At 56.5% G+C, this 19,810-nt stretch overlaps 4 protein-coding genes across 4 annotated transcripts; 3 read left to right on the forward strand and 1 right to left on the reverse strand.

Moving 5' to 3' along the window:
• Positions 1-3,029: 3,029 nt before the first annotated feature.
• On the forward strand, positions 3,030-5,983 carry LTHEOB_11114 (Chitin synthase d; the record flags this gene model as incomplete). The annotated part of the gene is made up of 5 exons (XM_035507835.1): positions 3,030-3,116; positions 3,169-3,335; positions 3,388-5,009; positions 5,052-5,274; positions 5,335-5,983. The coding sequence occupies 5 exons, from the start codon at positions 3,030-3,032 to the stop codon at positions 5,981-5,983; spliced, it is 2,748 nt and encodes a 915-aa protein (XP_035366690.1).
• A 2,631-nt stretch (positions 5,984-8,614) lies between these two features.
• On the forward strand, positions 8,615-10,291 carry LTHEOB_11115 (Methyltransferase domain-containing protein; the record flags this gene model as incomplete). The annotated part of the gene is made up of 10 exons (XM_035507836.1): positions 8,615-8,683; positions 8,866-8,958; positions 9,011-9,133; positions 9,213-9,234; positions 9,286-9,308; positions 9,360-9,401; positions 9,477-9,637; positions 9,744-9,969; positions 10,031-10,197; positions 10,261-10,291. 10 exons carry the CDS (start codon positions 8,615-8,617, stop codon positions 10,289-10,291), a joined length of 957 nt encoding a protein of 318 aa, XP_035366691.1.
• A 1,000-nt stretch (positions 10,292-11,291) lies between these two features.
• Positions 11,292-13,799, reverse strand: LTHEOB_11116 (Mixed-linked glucanase; the record flags this gene model as incomplete). Its single annotated transcript, XM_035507837.1, has 1 exon — positions 11,292-13,799. One exon carries the CDS (start codon positions 13,797-13,799, stop codon positions 11,292-11,294), a length of 2,508 nt encoding a protein of 835 aa, XP_035366692.1.
• A 1,902-nt stretch (positions 13,800-15,701) lies between these two features.
• Positions 15,702-16,172, forward strand: LTHEOB_11117 (uncharacterized protein; the record flags this gene model as incomplete). Its single annotated transcript, XM_035507838.1, has 1 exon — positions 15,702-16,172. The coding sequence occupies one exon, from the start codon at positions 15,702-15,704 to the stop codon at positions 16,170-16,172; it is 471 nt and encodes a 156-aa protein (XP_035366693.1).
• Between the last annotated feature and the right edge of the window lie 3,638 nt (positions 16,173-19,810).

Genomic DNA, 19,810 nt, shown 5'->3' on the forward strand with positions numbered 1-19,810 from the left:
GGGGGGGATTGTTTGGAGCTGTGCAGATCGACCCTTCTTGAATGCCTCTTATCTATATCTCGAGAACGGCGGCCGATGGTAATCTAGTAGTTGATTCCGACGAGAATAGGGATAACGAGGACGAAGACGAGTCCAATGATAAGGAATCAAAGCAAGCGTTTCATAACCTACTTCCAGCTGACGACCTGTTTGCTTGAAACCATGAAGTCGCGTCTCCATCCAAGGATATTTTCACCATATTCCGGCATCAATGCAGCAAAAAGCGCTTCCGGCTGTCCATACTCAACACAACGTATGGGAGCATTGTAAGCCTGTCAAAGCCCTCAGAGCCAAAACAACATCTAGTCAGCACGTAGACTTGATGATAACGACTGGCCACTAAGACGATGAGAGAGATAGTCTGTTCGAGGCAACCAAAAAGGTTAGGACGCGCATGCGCTTTCTCGAGCAGCCCGAGCTCTCGGCAACAATGGTGTTGTTTTGGTAAAGCGCAAGGGTACGGAGACAGGCAAGAGCAGTGGTAAACAAGAAGCACATTGGGTAGCTTACATACGTATATAGCTAAAAGAGACGATATATCATTTGCGCAAACGAACTTTATAGATCATACCATAATAGGCGACAGGGGTGGGGCATTAAATGTTGACAATAAGGGTCCATGTGCCAAAGGCAAGGGGGCAATGTCAGGTGTTCGGTGTACATATGTCATACACCTTGTAGATGCGGTTGACAGTGACATTGTGGGAAATTGCTATATCCGATACGATGGGTATATAGTTGCTCGGCTTCGGAGTTAAACAGCTGTCTTGGCACCAGTTGACTGCGGACCTGTTCTGGAGAAGGTTGGCGCTAGATGCGTGCCCCTGACAAGGCAATCGAGACCGCGTGCCTCAAAGATTGGGCTCCGGGAAGAATGCAAGCAATGCGGCAAGTTAAAATAGCAAGGTGTTTGAAGTTCGGCCAAGGTGACGCTAGGATGGCGGCGTTGACGCGGCGAGGTAGTGCGACGCCGAACCGCACGGTTGACAAACCAGGAACCAGGCCAATGCCGACTTGGTAAAGGCAACACGGTAACCGACGCCGCATCCGTCTTACTGAGCGCAGAGGCTTCAGCCGGTGCGGGCGCTGGCGGGCTGCGTGCAGTCAGTGGCGGAATCAATGAAATTGGATGACTTCAACAAAAATGTTTCATGGCTGAAAGAATTTGGCGAGAATTTGGCGAGAATGTGACGAGTGATCAAGTCGACGCGGGAGACGTGATGAACAGATGGTATCTGTTTGGGCGATGGACGGGCAGCCGAATGATCAGGGCGGGGATGTAGCAACTTGAAACAGAAACAATAGCGGCCTTTCTGGCGACCCCAGCTTGCGCGGCAGAACGGGGGTATCCCAAAGATGTTCTCCGATCGGAGGGTCGGAGGTTGATGGGGTGCAGCGTTCAGGGTCGATGATTTGCAGCCGTCGATGGCGCACTGGAGCTATTGTCTACTCACCCGACCTGGTAATTCCACGTTCAGCTTGTTGGATGTGGCGAGGGCCTCGAGCTGTCTGTCAGCCGGCAGGCGGACACGGATACGGCGACCGAGACGAAAAATTCGAAAAAGCATCGCTGGCATGCGGCTCTCAGGAACGTGCGCGCGGCAGAGAGAAGTGGCCGAGAGCCGGGGGTGTCGATGGCCGAATGGCGGCTGGGCACGCGGCCGCCAGAGCGTGATTGGTTTGCGTCTTCCTAAAGAACGTCGCACTATTGTCCAAGTCGGTGATCAGAACGTCGCACCATCCAAAAATAGATGTCACTGAGCCGATACAGAAGGCGCCGCGCAGGCGGCTAAGAGCCGGGGAAGGCGCTCCCGTGCGCCTTCTGAACACTGCACCAAGCGAGACCTGCCAAAACGTCCGTCGCGCAGGCGCAAAGCTTGACGCCATCATGCCAGCTCACATCTTAAGCCTGACGCCCCTTACTGCCACAATGACGCCTCAAGCGGGAGGCGCTGGGCGGCGGGTCATCGGTCATCCGGGAGCGCGCGCGTGAGGTGATCGTCGGCCCAGGGCGCGTAGTAGAGAGGGTGGTGGTGGGCGGGCGACAGCGCGGTTGGAGAGGCGGCGCAGAAGCGCGCAGCGACTGGACGCCGGTGGCCGAGGGCGCGCGCACGTGTGGGCTGCTGCGCGCTCTAGGGACCCCTGCAATGCAAACGCCCAGAGCGAGCCGCGTCGATGGTGCCGTCGTAGCATGCCTGCAGCGCATACACGACCGCCAAGATATTGTCCCATGCTCTCCATGCGGCATGGTGGCGGGCGAGAGCTCCTCTTGCGGCCTGCTGTTTATATCCCGGCATGAATATGCAGCTCGAGGGGCATGCCTGCCTGATTCTCCTTCTTCTTTCCGGGAGCCGCCTGGCTGCAAAAAAGCTCTCCTCTTTGCATTCTACCCTCAGTCCTTCGTTTTGCCTGTTCTCCAGCGTCGCGCGCAAGATCGCCACTAGCTACCGTCGCGCTCGCAGATCTCGCAGCTGATCGTGCACCCATTGCCGCTGCCTCGCGCTCCACCCACGCGATACGAGACATTCCAGCGCACCAAGACGGCGCTGCAGGTGGCGCCTGCTTTGGCCCTTCGAGAACAAAAGGTCCATCCATCGCCTGCTCCGGCCGGCGTATCCGCGTTTTCTTCTTTTCTAGCGTTGTGCAACACTCCCGCCAGACGGGTAGCAAGCGCATCTGCCGTGCTACAATTGAACGCCCTCGCCCACGTCAATTGCAGCCCTCAACCACCGCTTCCCTTCGTTTTCACCGCCCAACCCGGCCTCTTCTTCACTCAGGTATGAGCCAAAAATACCTGCTTGCGTTTCGCATAAACTCGCTAACACCCCCGCCTGAAGCAGTCACCCGCTTCCAACCCTAATTCTTCGCCGCCTGGATTGCGCACACTTACTCCCTTGCTCATGCTCTTTATCCCTTCCGCTTAACCCCTCCGCTCCCAACCCCATCCTGTCACTCGCTTCGACCCATCACCTTCGCTTTGTGTTCGCAAAATGTTCCGCGAAGCCTTGGGCCTAGTGGCCCGCGAGGCCAATGAGAACGGCGTCATTGCCATCACTGACCCATGGCCCGTCAAAGACGTGAGTCGATTTGCCCGCTCGAGAAACCCTGTCCCACTGATGTCTCCCCCAGATTGTTTACTGCGCTATTGTTGGCGGAGTCATGCTTATGGCCTTGCTCGAGTGGTTCCTCTGGGTCGCCGCTTTCCTGTATTGCCTGGTCAAGGTGTACCAGAAAGCCGAGAACACCAGCATCAAGATTCTGGCTGTTATCATCAGTATCCTGTTCACTCTGCTCAGGTACGTATTCGACGCCGAGGTTCAGCCTGCATCCACTAACCGGTGGCATCAGATTTATTTTCCTCCCCATCATGATCGTCACTCTCCCGCTCCCATCGCAGGTCGTGCAATACTTCCCGGTGCCCATGGTCGAGTTTTTCCAGTGGTTTGCCTTCTGGTCCTTCGCTGGTCTCCTGACCGTTCCTTGGCTTTTCTGCGTTTTCCAGCTGGTTACACACTCCATTGGTCGCACGAAGAGGATTAAGCATGTCTTGGACGAAGCATCCGCCCCCAAGGTCGTCATCATCATGCCGTGCTACAAGGAGATTCCCGAAGTTCTCATGCGCACCATCGACTCCCTGGTCGATTGCGAATACCCGCCCTCGTGTCTGCACATCTTCCTCTCGTTCGACGGCGACCAAGAGGACGAGCTTTACCTGAACACCATCGAAAAGCTTGGCGTTCCCCTTACCCTGGATACATACCCCAAGAGTATCGACGTCACCTACCGTAGCTGCCGTATCACCGTCTCCCGCTTCAAGCACGGTGGCAAGCGTCACTGCCAGAAGAGTACCTTCAAGCTCATCGACAAAATCTACTCCGAGTACCTCAAGCGCAACGACAACCTTTTCGTGCTGTTCATCGACTCCGACTGCATCCTGGACAAGGTTTGCATCCAGAACTTCATGTATGAGATGGAGCTCAAGCCCGGAAGCAAACAGAACATGTTGGCCATGACTGGTGTCATTACCTCGACCACCGAGAAGAACAGTCTGATCACCATCCTGCAGGACATGGAGTACATTCACGGCCAGCTTTTCGAGCGCTCTGTCGAGTCTGGCTGCGGTGCCGTCACGTGTTTGCCCGGCGCCCTCACCATTCTGCGTTTCTCCGCCTTCCGTAAGATGGCCAAGTACTACTTCGCCGACAAGGCCGAGCAGTGCGAGGATCTCTTTGACTACGGCAAGTGCCACTTGGGCGAGGATCGCTGGCTGACTCACTTGTTCATGATCGGAGCCAAGGAGCGCTACCAGATTCAGATGAACACTGGTGCTTTCTGCAAGACCGAGGCCGTCCAGACGTACAAGAGTTTGCTCAAGCAGCGTCGCCGTTGGTTCTTGGGATTCATCACCAACGAGGTTTGCATGCTTACGGATATCCGCCTTTGGAGGAGATACACCATTCTCTGCATTGTTCGCTTCATGCAAAACACCATCCGGACGACTGCCCTGCTTTTCTTCATCATGGTCATCTCCATCATCACCACCTCTCAGAAGATCTCGAACCTGCCCGTCGGTTTCATCGCCGTCTCTCTCGGTCTCAACTGGGTTCTTATGCTCTACTTTGGTGCGAAGCTGGGCCGTTACAAGATCATGCTCTACCCCATCATGTTCGTTGTGAACCCCTTCTTCAACTGGTGCTACATGGTGTACGGAATCTTCACTGCTGGCCAGCGTACCTGGGGTGGTCCTCGTGCCGATGCCGGATCTGCTGACAGCAACACGACCGCCCAAGCTGCTATCGAGCAGGCCGAAGCGACTGGCGACGACCTTAATGTCGTCCCCGAGACGTTCAAGCCGGCTGCCCAGCTCCAACGCCAGAAGTCGAAGAAGGAGGGCCGTGCGCCCCAGCTGCCGCTCATGCCGTCGGATCACTTGGAGGGTCGTTTTGCACCTGCAGAAAGGCTTCCAGGAGGTTGGTACCAGCAAGGAAACGATTCTGGTCTCACACTCCCAGATATGCTTCCTCGCGACCCCAACGCACCGCGGCTGCCGCTCCACCCTCGCGAGTCCTTCGATTCCTTCGTTACGCAGACATCCGGTGGCAACAACTCGATTTACATGCCTCGCCGTGTCGAATCCGTCATGGACGTCGAGGGCGTCGCGGCCTACCACCTCGCTCAAGCTGCTCAGCGTCCAGCAGGTGGTGCGTTCTATGAGCAGGGTCCTAGCACCGCACAGTACGGCCCCGTTAGCCAAGGCAAGCCTGGGTTCCACGAGTCCGTTGACTCACTCGATAGCTCCAATTACGGCTACTACGAGCGCAAGGACCTCCGCGAAGTCGGCGACCAGCCTGATCGCCAGCAGCACATGCGCGTCGCCAGTGACAACAGCGTTTACTCCTCGCGTTCCAAGTCGCCTGGTTTCGGTTCCTCTCCGCTGGCGGCTGAACTGAAGGAATACAGCACCGCCGACGCCAACAGGGGCCACCCAGCCCTGTCATCCCATCAGCCCAGCAACGACTCGCCTTACTCCAACTCCAACGCCAGCAGTTCCGCTTCCAGTCTCACCGTGCCCCCTCCCAGCCATCGCCCAACCGGTTCCATCGGCAGCGCCAGCCGCCAAGGCCGTAGCCCGCTTGCTCGTGCCAGCTTCGTCCGCACGAGCGAGCACGTCGACCTCGAGTTCGAGATGCAGATGCAACAACAGTCGCTGATGGACCCGCGCGACCGCAGCCGCAGCCCCGTTGTCTACAGCGTTCCGGATGTCCAGGTTCACCGGCCCACCATGCCTTCCGATGAGGCACCCGCTGCCGAGCCCAGCTCAGCGGCAGCTCAGCAACAGGGTGGCGGCCATGCGCGCACCGACAGCCGCGACAGCGAAGGCAAGAAGCGGAAGAGGCTGACCAAGCAGCCGCCGGGCAGCCGCAGGCACAGTCAGACTGACTGAATGAGAATCTGAATTCTCTCCCCTTTTCGTTCCCTATTCTTACTTTTGCATGGAATCGGCGTTTCATCGAATAAAAGCGACTTGTTTTGTACGGCTGCGAGGACTTCCGCCTGTCGTCGTCACTCTCAGCATTGATGTGCGCTGCACATATACATACAGGGCAGCATGAGCACGGAGGTTTTCTACATTTTTCGTTTCTCTTTATGCACGCATGCATGCTGGTCTTTTTATTACCTTACAGCAGGAAGTCGGACTTATTAGAGCTGGTGCGCGCCAGCGGTTCACGCTTCCGGGGAAGAGTGGTACATATTACTCTTATGGTCTTGAGTATAATAATATTTGACGGCTCTCGGAAGGGGAGGGAGGAGCTGTCTGTTAGATACCTCTATTCAAAGATAATTGCGTTAATTCAACGTATGATACGACCACAAAACCCCCTCTCGCTTTTGTGTCCCGCTTGTTCGTGATATTTCGTCGGATTTGAGAAGCAGTGCAGGCTGCAGCTTGCTGCCTTTCATCCCAACGGCGCCCTGCCGGCTACATCACATATTTCCTTATGCAAGAATATCGCGCCAAGAGTTGTTGGTCATTTGTTTGCTCGTGTTTCCCTCGTCTCTTTTTTCGTGCTAAGGCACGTGCGCTTCCTCCTCCGCTCAAACATCATTTTCTGTTTGCGGCAATCGGGTTCGGGGGACGAAAATGGATTAACCTGCCCGTATGGGTGTGGCGTGACGGGTGGCAAGGTACGTAAATACATCAGTACATGCATATGTATCTCAATACTCGCCCCCACCACCGTCGGTTGCTCTTTTCTTTCTTTCTTTTTTTCGGTTGGCCGCAGCCACGGCATCTGTGTCCCTTTCCCCCTCCCCGTTTGCGCCACCCGCTGCTGTGCGCCTGTGGATTTTGTTGTGGCGAGACGATGTTGTGTGGGCCGGAGGGGTTTGTGAAGTGTCCGCTTTGTCTCAGTCATTTCTTTTTTCCCCTTTCCCGGCCTCCCGATTCCGTCCCGTGCTATCATGACGCCGTGCTGAAATAGCGGTGTGGAAGTTTGTGATTTTCAGAAACACATCGTAGGCGGACGGCAGCTACGGGAATGGTGGAGGACACATTAGAAACATGAGGGTGATGTCAAGGTGGTATCAGAGACATCATAGGTACTACTGGCGGGGGCGGGGCGGCAGGCGGTCACGCAGGTGCGCGCCACACCGCACCACCGTCGCCTTGCGGATTTGAAGCAAGGGGTCCTTGTCTTTTCTGGCCGTGGGAGTGTCTCGGATGGGGGTGGGGTGAGTACTGCATGTGCATGTGCATGGTGGCTGAAGCTTGTTTTTGGCTTGCGGAACCGCGAGGCTGGGGACGTGGGAACCACTTGTTAGTCAGTGGTGGTATTTAGTGAGGATGTGAGTGGCTGTGTTTCCACCATGTCGTGTTGGGGAGTGGGGGATGTGTTACTCCTGATGTGAGGGGGAGCCTTTCTGAAGTGTTGGTGCTCACCGCCCTTAAGTCCTCGTTGCATGTCTAAGCTTCGTCTCTTTCCTTTTTTTATTTTATTCAAGAGCCCCGCTTCTGTTTGAAATATTGATTCGGCGGTGAAGAAGTCATGGTATCGGGAGGCTGCGGCGTATTGAACACATGTACTTGACTTAGACGCTACTACGCTTTGCATTGAGAGCACGCTATCATTTGACTGATCTGTTCTGTCTTGATTTTCCGCAACGAATTGGATAATAGATGCGAGTATTTCCGTGGCCGGTTCAAGTGATGAGAGGAAAGAGAATTTGTATCAGTATTGTCGAGAAATCAACCTTGAGATAACCTCTTACGCCTTGCATTTTTTTTTTGTTTAGTAATACATTGAGCTTAAATGCAAGCCATTTGCCTTCTATTCCAGGATTCTCTGTGATTTGCAAGCTTTGGGTGCCTTGCTGTGATCGTTGCGTAACGTTGAAGATATCGTCAATGCTACTTTGCAAGCTAAATAACCTTAAAAGAATATCCTGAAGAGGAATTAAGCCTTCGAAAGAGGGTATTCGAGACATAGCCGACTGTAACTCTTTACCGAATCCGTGTGAACAGGGAAAGACCTTGAAGCTGGAAGAGATCTACATGGCCCCGATCATTCAGATCTCTATGATCGCTCATTCTTCCTAATGTTCATGTGCATGTAAGAACCATCGCTTGAACCGCGCTAACCGATATTGGAAGGTGCACGTACGTCAATCCCTATGCTGACAGCTCATGTGCCCCTCGAAAATCTATCTCCAAGCTCATCTTCATTGACGCCATTGCATCGAACTCTGCATGCTTGAACGTCGGGTTCTTCATGCGAGTATTGGCGCATTTCGGTGACCAAGCGGCCATTCAAGTCTCCTGAGGTGTGGGGCATGTGGAGTAAGTTAAACTATTCGAGTCTATATTATCGACAAACCATGTTTGCTGCGCCGCTCCCGGGACCACTGCACCGGATACTCTCCACAGCAGCTGTGCCTCTCATATTGCGCACACAAAAAGGATCGCGGCCCGCCCCGCCTTGCCACGTTTCACTCCAACGGTCTCATTTTTAACTTTCTTTTTTCCCTTTTCTCCCACCTACGATCAGCGGAATTTACGCGGAATCCTTCAGCCGCAATGGCGTCTTCCGACCAGGCCGCTCTCATTCACACTCCTGGTATCCAAGAAATCGAAGTCGACACCAGCGTAAGTGTCGGATCGGTCACTGCTTTGGCAGCCGGGGAGTTCTTGGCGGCTGATCACTTCGTCAGTTCGAAACCGACTCCGCCTTGGGCAGTGTGGAGGATCAGCTGTAATTGACCTCTTATTTAACTTGATGAAATAGAGGAGGAGCTGAGAAATATGCTTTCAGTTCGCGGTATTCGCAGTCGCTGACCTCGAGTGTCACCGCTTACCCTGTTGAGCACGGCCGCCGCTACCACGCTTATAAGGATGGCTCTTACATCATGCCCAACGATGAGGTATGTAAGCATATGATTCTGACTAATGATTAGGACTGACGGATCATCGTAGAGCGAGGCAGACCGCCTCGACTTGTTGCACCATATGCTGATGGTATTGTTCGACGGCAAGCGTATTCATTCTCCGGTCAAGAAGGAAAATCTCAAGCGGATTCTTGATGCTGGTACCGGAACTGTAAGTATTTCTCACATATGAGGGCTGGTAAAAGAATGCAAGAACGATGAATTGAGCATCAGAGCTGACCTGCCTGTAGGGTATTTGGGCAATTGATGTTGGTAGGTTAACTCCTGCTCTTCGAAATTCCCGTTAGGCTCACGCATAGGCAGGCGATGAGTACCCCGATGCACAGGTATTTAGCCCAGATGTAACCTTCAAAGCCATGCGTGCTGACACAATTCAGGTCATTGGAAACGACCTCAGTCCCACACAGCCACAATGGGTGGTGCGTGCCATATCCCTGCATCAATAGAGGCATAAAGCCAAAATTTCTGACATAAGCCAAATTTACGTCGAGCAGCCACCGAACGTCAAGTTCGAAGTCGATGACATCGAAGAACCTTGGACACACGCCGAGCCATTCGACCTCATTTTCTCCAGATACATGGACGCCGCAATCACCAACTGGCCCGCGCTCGTGGAGAACATGTTCAAACACACCAGGCCCGGAGGCTGGGTTGAGTAAGTGCACATCCCACCTTTCCTTCTCAACTCGACGAACCTACCACAAAACTACAGAACATATTCTGGGATACTCATAGCTGTTCTTTCCTTATTTTTCTGTCAGACTCCAAGGCTTCGACACGCACTATAAATCCGACGACGGCAGCCTCCCTGCAGACTCATTCATCAACAAGTTCGTTGCGACGATTGAGGCGGGCTGCACCAAGCTCGGCAAGGAAGTCTACACGGGACCGACGTTCGCCGGGTTGCTCAAGGACGCTGGTTTCGTCAACACCCATGTGCAAAAGTACAAGCTGCCTCTGGGCCCGTGGCCCAAGGACAAGAAGATGGTAAGTAGCGGCTGAAGCTGCAGAGAAAAGTGGCGGCGTGAGCTTACCCTTTGGGAAACAGAAAGAGGTCGGCACCGTCAACCTGATGCAGGTCCTGGAGGGTATGGAGGCTTTCTCGTACCGCTTGTTTACTAGCACGCTGGGCTGGAAGCTCGATGAGGTGCAAGTTTTTATCGCGAAGACGGTCAAGGAGTTGAAGACCATGAAGTACCACGCATACAATGAGTTGTAAGTTTTGGCCCCGGAGAACAAGGTTGGTGCGTTCTGAGACACTGACCAACACGTGACCAGTTACGTCGCATACGCACAGAAACCAGAGTAAAGCCTAGGTTTGACGATCGGAATTAGTCTTTATCTCCTCATTGAATAGCTCAGAAGCAAGGCTCAAATGGTGAACTGTACTGTAGCGTTCAATAGTATGATTGCAAAAGCGTTGGAAATTCCTTAGGATATTAACGCCGAAATTAACAATCACAGATTTTTCAGGAGTGAGCAACGGCTCCTCTAACTTGCTCGACAGGCATGTCCATATCAACCTATTCTTACACAGCATTACAAGTCTATGAAAATGCTGTCGCCGGGTGGTTGAAGATCATTGGACTGTGAGATAACTTTGCATCACTTCATATTGGGAAGAACATGCATTGATTCTCCGCTCCAGGGAATCACACAGCTTCATAGAGAATGCACACATTTAAGACTTCAAGTGTAGGCAAAAGACTTCTTCCATATAAGCTGAAGTGCATCGTGTGCTTGCTCGAGCATACCGTTACATATGCATACTCTCTTCTAAATATTAGACGCCATCCAAGGATCCTTAGCATCAATCCATCTAAATCTATAAGACGGAATCATCCTTTCAAATCCGGGCCGTTGGCACAATATTACGTATTAGTACGCACATTCAAAAAGCAAAAACACAAGGAAAAAAGCGCAGCGCTGGGCACAGTCCATCGGACTCGGTGGGATAACGCACAAAGGAAAATTGAAATCGGCACTCAGGGAATTGGGGCTGGATTCGGGGCTGGAGGGAGGGGGAGTTGGGGGGAGTGAGAGGGCGGACGACAAACACGAGCAGCGGACAACACAAAGGAAAAGGCTTTCAGCGGCGAGACGGATATTTTGGGGGAATGTTCTTCTCTTTCGATCACTCTCTACTTTCTTTCCTTTCCAGCTCAAAATCTCCAAACAAAGCGGATGGCTCCTCCTCCCATGGTATAATATTTACAATCCTGAAATCGAAAAAAGGCTGCAATGTACATCACACAAGAAAATCCGTCACAAAAAAAATCTTTCCATCAGGCTTTCCACTCTCCCTCCACTTACAACAGCGCGATGGCGGCAGCGGCGAACATCAGACCGCCGGCCATCTCAACGCGGCCGGCAGCGCCGGTCCACTGGGTGGGGGGAGCAGAGGTGGTGCCGCTGGGGGTAGCGCTGGGCGAGTAGGTGGCAACCGAGACACCGGGGGTGGTGGAAGTGCCGGGGACAACAGGGGCAGAGGGGACCGAGTAGGTCACAGTGCCGTTGTTAGGACGGGGAGGGATGCCGGCCGAGGGGGCGGGGGCGGGCACGTAGATCGAGCCGGAGAACTTGGGCACAGACGGGACCGACTCAGCAGAGACGGGCTTGCCGGGGTTGGGGGTGGGGAAAGAGCCCTCAACACCGGAGCTGACGGGGGCCGAGGGAGTGCCAGCGGGGCCGGAGGGAGTGCCAGCGGGGCCGGAGGGAGTGCCAGCGGGGCCGGAAGGCTTAGGGACAGACATGGTCTTGGTGATGGTGGTGCCGGAAGTGGTGACAGTGGTCAGCCAGTACGAAGTCGGGACGGCGGGGGTGGGGGTGGCGCTGCCGGGGCAGTTGGAGACCTCAGGGCCGCACGAGGTGACGGTGATGACCTGGGTGGTCATGATGGTCTGGGGACCAGCCGGGGGAGCAGAGACAGCGGGCTTGGAGGAGCTGACCGGGGGAACCGACGCAACCGAGACCGGGGGCTGGGAAGCGGGGGTGTTGGCGGCGGGCTGCGAGGGCTGGCCGTAGGCCGGGGCGGAGGGCTGCGAGGCCGGGGCAGACGGGACGGACGAGGCCGGGGCAGAAGGCTGCGAGGCCGGGGCAGAGGGAGCAGGGGCCGAGGGGACAGCAGGGCGCGAGGTGGTCACAACCTGGGTGGAGCTAGCCGGGCAGTCGGTGACGGTGGCATCGCACTTGGTGATGGTGTGGACCTCGGTGATGTACGAAGTAGAGTGGATGGTGGAGGTCTCGCTCTCAGGGACGGGAGCCGGGGCAGTGGTAGCCGGGGCAGAGGGAGCAGGGGCCGAGGGAGCGGGCGCAGAGCCAGCGGGAGCCGAGGGAGCAGGGGCGGAGCTAGCAGGGGCCGAGGGGACACCCTGAACGTTGCTGGAAGCCGGGGCAGACGGGACGGCAGACGAGGCCGGGACCGAGGGAGCGGAGGCCGGAGCAGAGGGGCTGGCGACCGGGACGCTGGTGGCAGGGACGGCGGGAGCAGTGGTGCCGTCCTCGACGGGGCAGTAGGTGGTCGAGATGGCAACGTGCTCAGTGACGGTGCGCTCGTGGGTCTTCTCAGAAGCCGGGCAGTCCGTGACGTCAGGCGCGCAAGAAGTGATGGTGTTGACGCGGGTCTCGTAGACGGTGGAGACAGTCATGGGCTTGGGGGTGGTCTGAGCAGCCGGGGTCGAGGGAGCGGGGGCAGTGGCGCCCTCAACATCGCTGGCAACCGGGGAGCTGGCAGCCGGGGCGCTGGGAGCCGGGGCGCTGGGAGCGGAGCTCGCGGCAGGAGCAGGGGTCGAGCCAGGCTGGCCATCCTCAACGGGGCAGTAGGTGGTCGAGACGGCAATGGTCTCGGTCACGATGTGCTCGTGGGTCTTCTCAGCGGCGGGGCAGTCGGTGACCGAAGGCGCGCAAGAGGTGATGGTGTTGACGCGGGTCTCGTAGACGGTCGACAGGGTCATGGGCTTGGGGGTGGTCTGAGCAGCCGGGGTGGAAGGGGCCGGAGCAGTGGCACCCTCGACATCGCTGGCAACCGGAGCAGAGACCGGGGCAGAGGGGGTCTGGTAGAGGGGAGTGCCAACCGCGACAGAGGGAGTGTCGACAGGAGTGAAGACGGGGGTGTCGACAGCGACGGACGGGGAGCCAGCGGGAGCGCCGTAGCTGGGGGCGTCAGCGGCCGGAGTCGAGACAGGGGTGTCGACGGCCACGGAGGGAGTCCGGGAGACGGGGGTGTCAACAGCCACGGAGGGAGTCCGGGAGACCGGGGTGTCAACAGCCACGGAGGGAGTGTCAACGGGAGTGAAGACGGGGGTGTCGACAGCGACGGACGGGGTGCTAGCGGGAGCGCCGTAGTTGGGGTTGCCAGCGGCCGGGGTCTGGACGGGGGTGTCGACGGAGGTGGCAGCCGGGGTGGCGTTCTTCTCCTCGCTGCAGTTGCCGGAGGAGGCAGCGCTCTCGATGCAAGAGCAGGCCTCGTCCCAGGTGGAGCCGAACAGGGTGAGGTCGATGTCCAGGCAGGCGTTGAGCGGGACGAGGTCGACGCAGGCGTCAACGCGGGCCTTCAGGAAGACGGCGTTCTGGCAACGGCAGTCGGGAGTGTCGTCAATGCAGACCTCAGCCAGGGCCTTGAGGAAGCACTGGTCGCGGCAGCCACCGGGGTTGGCGGGAACCTGGCAGGTGACGCCACAGGTGGTGACGCTAGAGGGAGCGCTGCTGGTGGAGGAGCCACTGCCGCCGAGGTTGAGGCCCAGGTCGGCGTTGAGCAGGGGCGAGGCGACCGCGCTGGAAGCCAAGATGGCCGCGGCGAAAGCACCACGGTAAGCCATTTCGGATTAGATTATAGGATTAATGAGTGTATTGTAGTAACAGAAACGCAAACCCAATTCGTAAAACGAGTGACGAGGTTGGGAAAAGAATGGATAGGCTGCGTTAGCCACGAGAGGGGTGAGGAGAAAGAGAGCCTAGGAGCGACGGACAGAGGCCTACATATACAGCGCGCGAGGGGGAACGACGATCGTCGTGAGTGCTAAGGGTTGAGCCTAGCTCACGGTAGCCCTACACCACGCTCTCTGGCTGGACCGGGGTGGCCTGGAAGGCTTGGCGCGGTGGGAGGCGTAATTGCTGCCGTTGGCGTGAGCCTCTTCCGGAGGGGTGATGTGCGCCGGTTGCCGGTTGGGGCGTAGAGGCGGGCAGCGGGCCGCGGCCTGGACATACCGCATGGCCCCATTGGCGCGCGCTCCTCAGGGGATACGATGATCGCAAGTCGCGCGTGGCAGCGTCTGATTGCGGTGGTGGAGAAGGTGGAGGTGGTTGCCGTTCTAGGCGCCGCGGGCGAAAGAGAAAGTCCGCGCCGAAGGCGCGCGCACACGTGCCGCGGGCCGGTTGCGCCTCCCTCACGCCCCAAAATGACCGCTCCCCACTGCCAAAATGAGCACGACCGCTTCGGGACTAAGCCAATATCTGCCCCTTTGCGAGTCGCTGCTCTTCCCTCTGCCGGGAATTACGCGCGGCTCCAGTTGTCGCACCGCCGCAGCACTGTCATTCCCTCCGCCATAGCCACCTGGCCCTGGCGCCCGCCGACCCCTTTCACGACTCGTGCTCACGCCTTCGTATCTTCTAATGATCCTGGAGAACCCAAACGTCACAGCCGCTGAGATGTCGACCGCTCACCTACTTCGACTCCACCAGGAGAGCAGCAGCAGCAGCTCTGCCGTGCGCGAGCCTGCGCTGCCAACGCGACCGCCTCGGCCACTTGGGTCGGCCAGCGCGCTACCCAAATGATCAGCAGAGCCTCATCTTGCTAAATTTGTCAACGTCTTCACCGAGCCGCCCTTTGGCCGCCGCGTGGCCTGCTCAGTGTGCTCCCGAAAGGAAGAGTCACGCTCCGCCCTCATGACTACCGATCAATCGCCGCTCCTCGATTCCCGAGAAGGCGGTGGGTTTGTGTCTTGCTCTCGCATCCGACGCCTGATCCGAACCGAACGGTTGAATCTGGACAAGAAGAAATGTCTCTCCTTACTCGGACGTTGAGAAGTCTATTCCGCCCTTCCCGAACATCCACCGCGCAGCTTGCTTTTTATCCCCACCACCGCCGGTGATTCCGGGAGCCCGCTTGCCCAGCCGCCCAGCTTCCCACACACGCCGTCTGTTTTATCGTGTTCAATCCATCGCCATCACAACATGCCTTGGCGTGTGGCTGAGGTGCCGAATACGACCTTGCGTAGCCGCTCCACTGACCTGATCCCTACCATTTCTGGGCGGCGTATCGCTCCTTTGGGCAATCTCATGTCCGTCACTTGAGCTTATCCTCGAGTTCTGAGTCTGCACCGCCTCTCACGCTGCCTATCACAGCAGCTGCGTATGGCATCCCGGTCAAGCGAGCCCAATCATCGTCACCTGCCACAATCTTATGCCGTCATGTCCTCAGCCCTGTCGTTTCAAGCCGCTGCCCGGAAGGCATTATAGCGGGCAGTGCGCCCTGAAATTTTCCCTGCCGTGTGAATTCTCAGCCCTACGCACCCAAAACCTCACCTCCCGGTGTCTCAGCCTTACCGGTTGGCTATTTTTGCCATGTGGCTGTGATTGAGGCGTTCTATACATGTATGCCTCAGCGCCACATGAAAGGCGACATTCTGACCAAAGCAGACCACTTAATTACCCTCGCTGTGGCTTGAAGCTGCCTGTGGCTGACGCCAGAATCGCCGACCGTCGTCCTTCCTTTCACCACCATGACCATGTCTTCAATCGGCACCATTGCTCTTCGGAGATCCAACTCGCCCTCGCCGCCAACGGCCTTTCCTTCCCCGATTACTGTTCCCAAAAGGGTGCTTCCGAAGCTCACGAGCACCACTACTTTCGCTTATGAGCCTCGACCATCCTCAAGCTCCTCTTTCGATTTCAATAGCCCTTCTTTCAGCCCTGCGGGCTTCTCCATTGGCACCAAGACGCTTAAGAAACAGTCGTCATGGGCCTCGGAATCCTCGGTCGCCACGGCTTCAAGCGCTACCATGCGCTCCACAACCTTTGATATTCCAACTTCCAAGTGGAACGTTGACAGCGAGCGGGTCAAATCGCCCGGCGGCTACGACAAATGGGGTGGATTCAGCTGTGACGTCGCACACACTTCGCCGAAGGGCTTTTATGTCCGCTCTATTGAGGAGTTTCTCGGCGAGAGCACACCCACGAAGCGCCAGCGCTGAGCGGTGGCGTGAAGTCGGTCCATATTCCACGAAGAGGTTGTAGCCTTGGCCTGAGCTTCCCAAGTAGGGCGGCGAACAACCAATCGGACTACTCTTCGACATGCAATTGAGACGTTCCATCGGAAAATGCCACCGCAAGGCAACATAGGGTCCACCATGGCACGAGCACCGACGCATCGGCCACCGTCACCGAACATTCAGAGGGCAACACCAGCGGACACCTCCGCTCCCACACGGAGGCCTCAGTCGCCGGACGAGCGCCCCGCACCACTAATTCCCTCGTTTATGCTTGATCTGCCTGTATCATTTGCTCTTCTCCGCGCCGATAGGAAGCGATACCACGGTCGCATTTTAGGCGTGCAGTTCATCATTGCGCTGCAGATCTCACTCTAAGGAAAGGAGGATAGTCTTCGCCTACTCACCGCATCATGCGCTGCGCGCTGCATCAACATCCATCTCTATCTTCAAGTTTCGAATTCCTTGATTTCTGGTTGTCACAATTTCCTTACCAAAAGCCTGGAGGTTAATATTGGTAGTATAGCTGCGTTTTCTTTCTTCCCCCCGATGATCAACGAGAGCGATGATGCTTTCACACACCATTTCCTTTGTTTCAATCACGTTCCTGTCACCATTGCTCAACTCTTTTTTATTTGCTGGCCAACATCGGGTACGAGAATAGCCATGAGCATTATGGATCTATCTATCATCTCTCAAATGCCAACTTTTTTCTTTTTTCCTGCGCTTGTTGATTCCTCAAACCACGAGACGGTCGCCTCGACGCTCTCTGGATTGAAGTTGGCCGCCCTTGCCGCTCTCGCATGAATATACTGCTTGGTTCAGGTTTCATCTATTACACACTGCAGCGCTGAAGCCAACACGTCGGGAACCATGACCCGGCCAATCAGCTAGGGCCTCTCCGCTAATCCGCCGCGCCTCACCCACTCGTCGGCCAACGAGAGTGCGATGTTCGATTCTTGGCCAGCATCCAAGCTATCGGAGAAAAGGCGACATGCATTGAGGTGGGCGCCATGTGGAGATACGGATCTCCTCCCCTTGTTCCCCGACCATCCTCTTCGCTCCTCCCGGTCACGGTGGTCATATTTTTCCTGTTGTGGCTGTCGGCCTCCCCTGCGCAACACTCTGGATGACAGGACGTGCGCCTAGGCCGTACAATCCCTAAAACCCCGGTTGCATCGACAGTGCAGTTGGGAGTGGGGTAGAAGTGCCTGTACCGTGGTTTTGGAGCAATACCGCTGCTCCGGACAACTAAAGATGACACGCAGTTTGTCCACATCCCGGTCAGATATGTCCACATCCCGGTGCGGAAAAAACGACTGCTCGCACGCCTTTACAGCCACCCGTGTATCGGGAAGCGAGTTCTTGGTCTCTGTCGCCTTCCTGTGAGTACTCACGCTCGCGCTGTATTTCGGCCGTGGTCGTTTCACAACTACACATGTCCAGCGCCACCACCCCGAGTCTTCAAAGCCACGGCCGAAGCCTCCTATCTCAGCGGACCGATTCTGCGGACCGAGCCTCCTTCCCCGGCATAACATCGGAATCCCGGAAGAATGTAAAGTCCAAACAACGATATAAGCACTGGAAGATAGCGAACCAGCGGATAAACTAGAAGGTGTTCGACCCGGTCGAGCGGCTGTGAGCATGCACATGCGGCAATAAAATACTTCCGAGAACCGCGTTCCCGGTAAGCGGTGGCGCCGAAGGCGTGCCGAACGGGGAGTCCCTAGTTGTACTATGTACTCCCACCTTCTCGTCGGATGGCTAGCGTGAACTGGTCGAAGAAGACAGCAGGGCGAAGGCGCGGTGATAGCCAGCGCTGAGGGGACCCGTACTCGTCGCACTAGGAGCGGTACGGTAGTGGTTCTCCGCTTCGCACAATGCCGTGCGGACTTCGTCGAGCCGCTCAGCTGCTAGGGTCATGACGACTGATGGGCGGCTGGGCAGGACCCTGATTCGAGAAGATGAGGTAGGTGGGTGAAAGTTCAACCACCGCCGTCATTTCCCCATCTCTCTTCCCGCAACTCAGATCGATTAACTTCGATGCTCGTCGATACACTTTCCAACACCTCGATCGCACTCGATCTATGACCGCATGCCGTGCAGACAAACAGGAAAGCAAAAGCAAAGCAGCACGCTGAATGACGCATGGGGCTACGTAGAAACGTGCCGGTCGCGTGCAGCTGTCCTTTGCTTTCCACCCAAGCCCCTCCCTTCCTTCCTCAGCCTCAGCCTCAGCCACGCCTTTGGCGCTAAAGCGGATCCGCCACCGGGCACGCCGTCGCCGGCTGGGGGCGGGGCTACTGCACAGAAGGGGATGCAAGAGAAGAGGCGAAGAAAGAGTAGTAAGAGCTTGGCGATCTGGTTCTTTTTTTTCGCCACCGCCCATCAGCACCACCACCACACCACACCACCTTCGACTACGACCACGCGCTTCGCTCGTGCAGACGCACGCGATGCGCACGCGCTCAGGGCTTGGGGGAATTTGCCTTTACTACACCCGCACCAGGGCGACGATCCCTGGGGGTGTGAGTGCGCGCGTGGCCCCCCCGCCGCCGCCTCCGCCGCCGCCGCTCGCGGCTTTTCCCCTCAGCTCAACCACATTCCTTTCGCTCGTGGGCGATAAGCATGTGGAGGCAATGATCCCTCCTCTTAGTCAATCCTTCCGGACAGATGGGCGAATGGACGTGTTTCGTTAGGAGGGCTGAATTTCATGTGATGTGGGTACGTGTCGGCATATACAGTCAGTATGTATCTGCCGTGCCAGGGAAGGCGTTTGCTGTCATGTTTTTACTTGCATGCATATCTGCGGAAGCCATCAGCGTCAGCAATCTGCAAAAGAACATGCACAGAAGAAGATGGAGCTTTTCGATGCAGCGCAAGGGGCGGGCCGAATGCAGACGGGAGCAGATGATTGGAAAGGAGGCAAAGGAAGAGGCGTTTTTTGCTTTGCTTCTTCCCTCTTCGCCTCGTGGCCATGCACACTTTCTGGAAGAAGCGCGCAAGAGCGGGTGACTAGAAGCTTTGCCAAAGTCAAAAATGAGGGGATGGAAGAAAGCTAGAAGTCCGCTAATGCCGGCTGCGCCGTGGGTGTGCAGCGGGATGGAAGTCGAAGAAAGAAGGAGGGGGTGCTGCAGGTTGGAGTGGTTGTGCCGCTGGGCCGTCCCATGGTTGCTTTTGCTTCTGTACGGCTTCTTCTTGAAGGAGAGAGAGGGTGTAGTAGTAGGAGAATATGCCGGCCGGCCGGCCGGCGACGACTCGGGACCGTGCGCAGGCTGGGCGGGCCGGCACATGGGTGGGATTAGTCTGACAGCTACTTGTCGTTTGCCTTTTTTGCTTTTGGAGGCGATGGCGAAGAAAAGTCTCTTTTTTGTGCCATGGCCAATGCATGCGAGGTTCGTTTGTCGATCGCCGGGGGTTCCGCCGGCCTGTTGTTTCTTCACAGACGTCGCTGCGGTGTTCACCATCGAGGCAGATATTTCTTGTTTGCTGATGCCGAAGTGGAGAATAGGTGACGATGCCGAGCGATGGTGTACCACTCAGCGACGGGGAGCAGCAGCAGCCTGCGAACAATAGTATGGTGTACCAAGCTATGCAGGGGGAGGGGTAGAGGCAGAGTTTTC

This window comes from Lasiodiplodia theobromae (assembly GCF_012971845.1).
Source record: "Lasiodiplodia theobromae strain AM2As chromosome Unknown scaffold_45, whole genome shotgun sequence".
Taxonomy (NCBI): domain Eukaryota; kingdom Fungi; phylum Ascomycota; class Dothideomycetes; order Botryosphaeriales; family Botryosphaeriaceae; genus Lasiodiplodia; species Lasiodiplodia theobromae.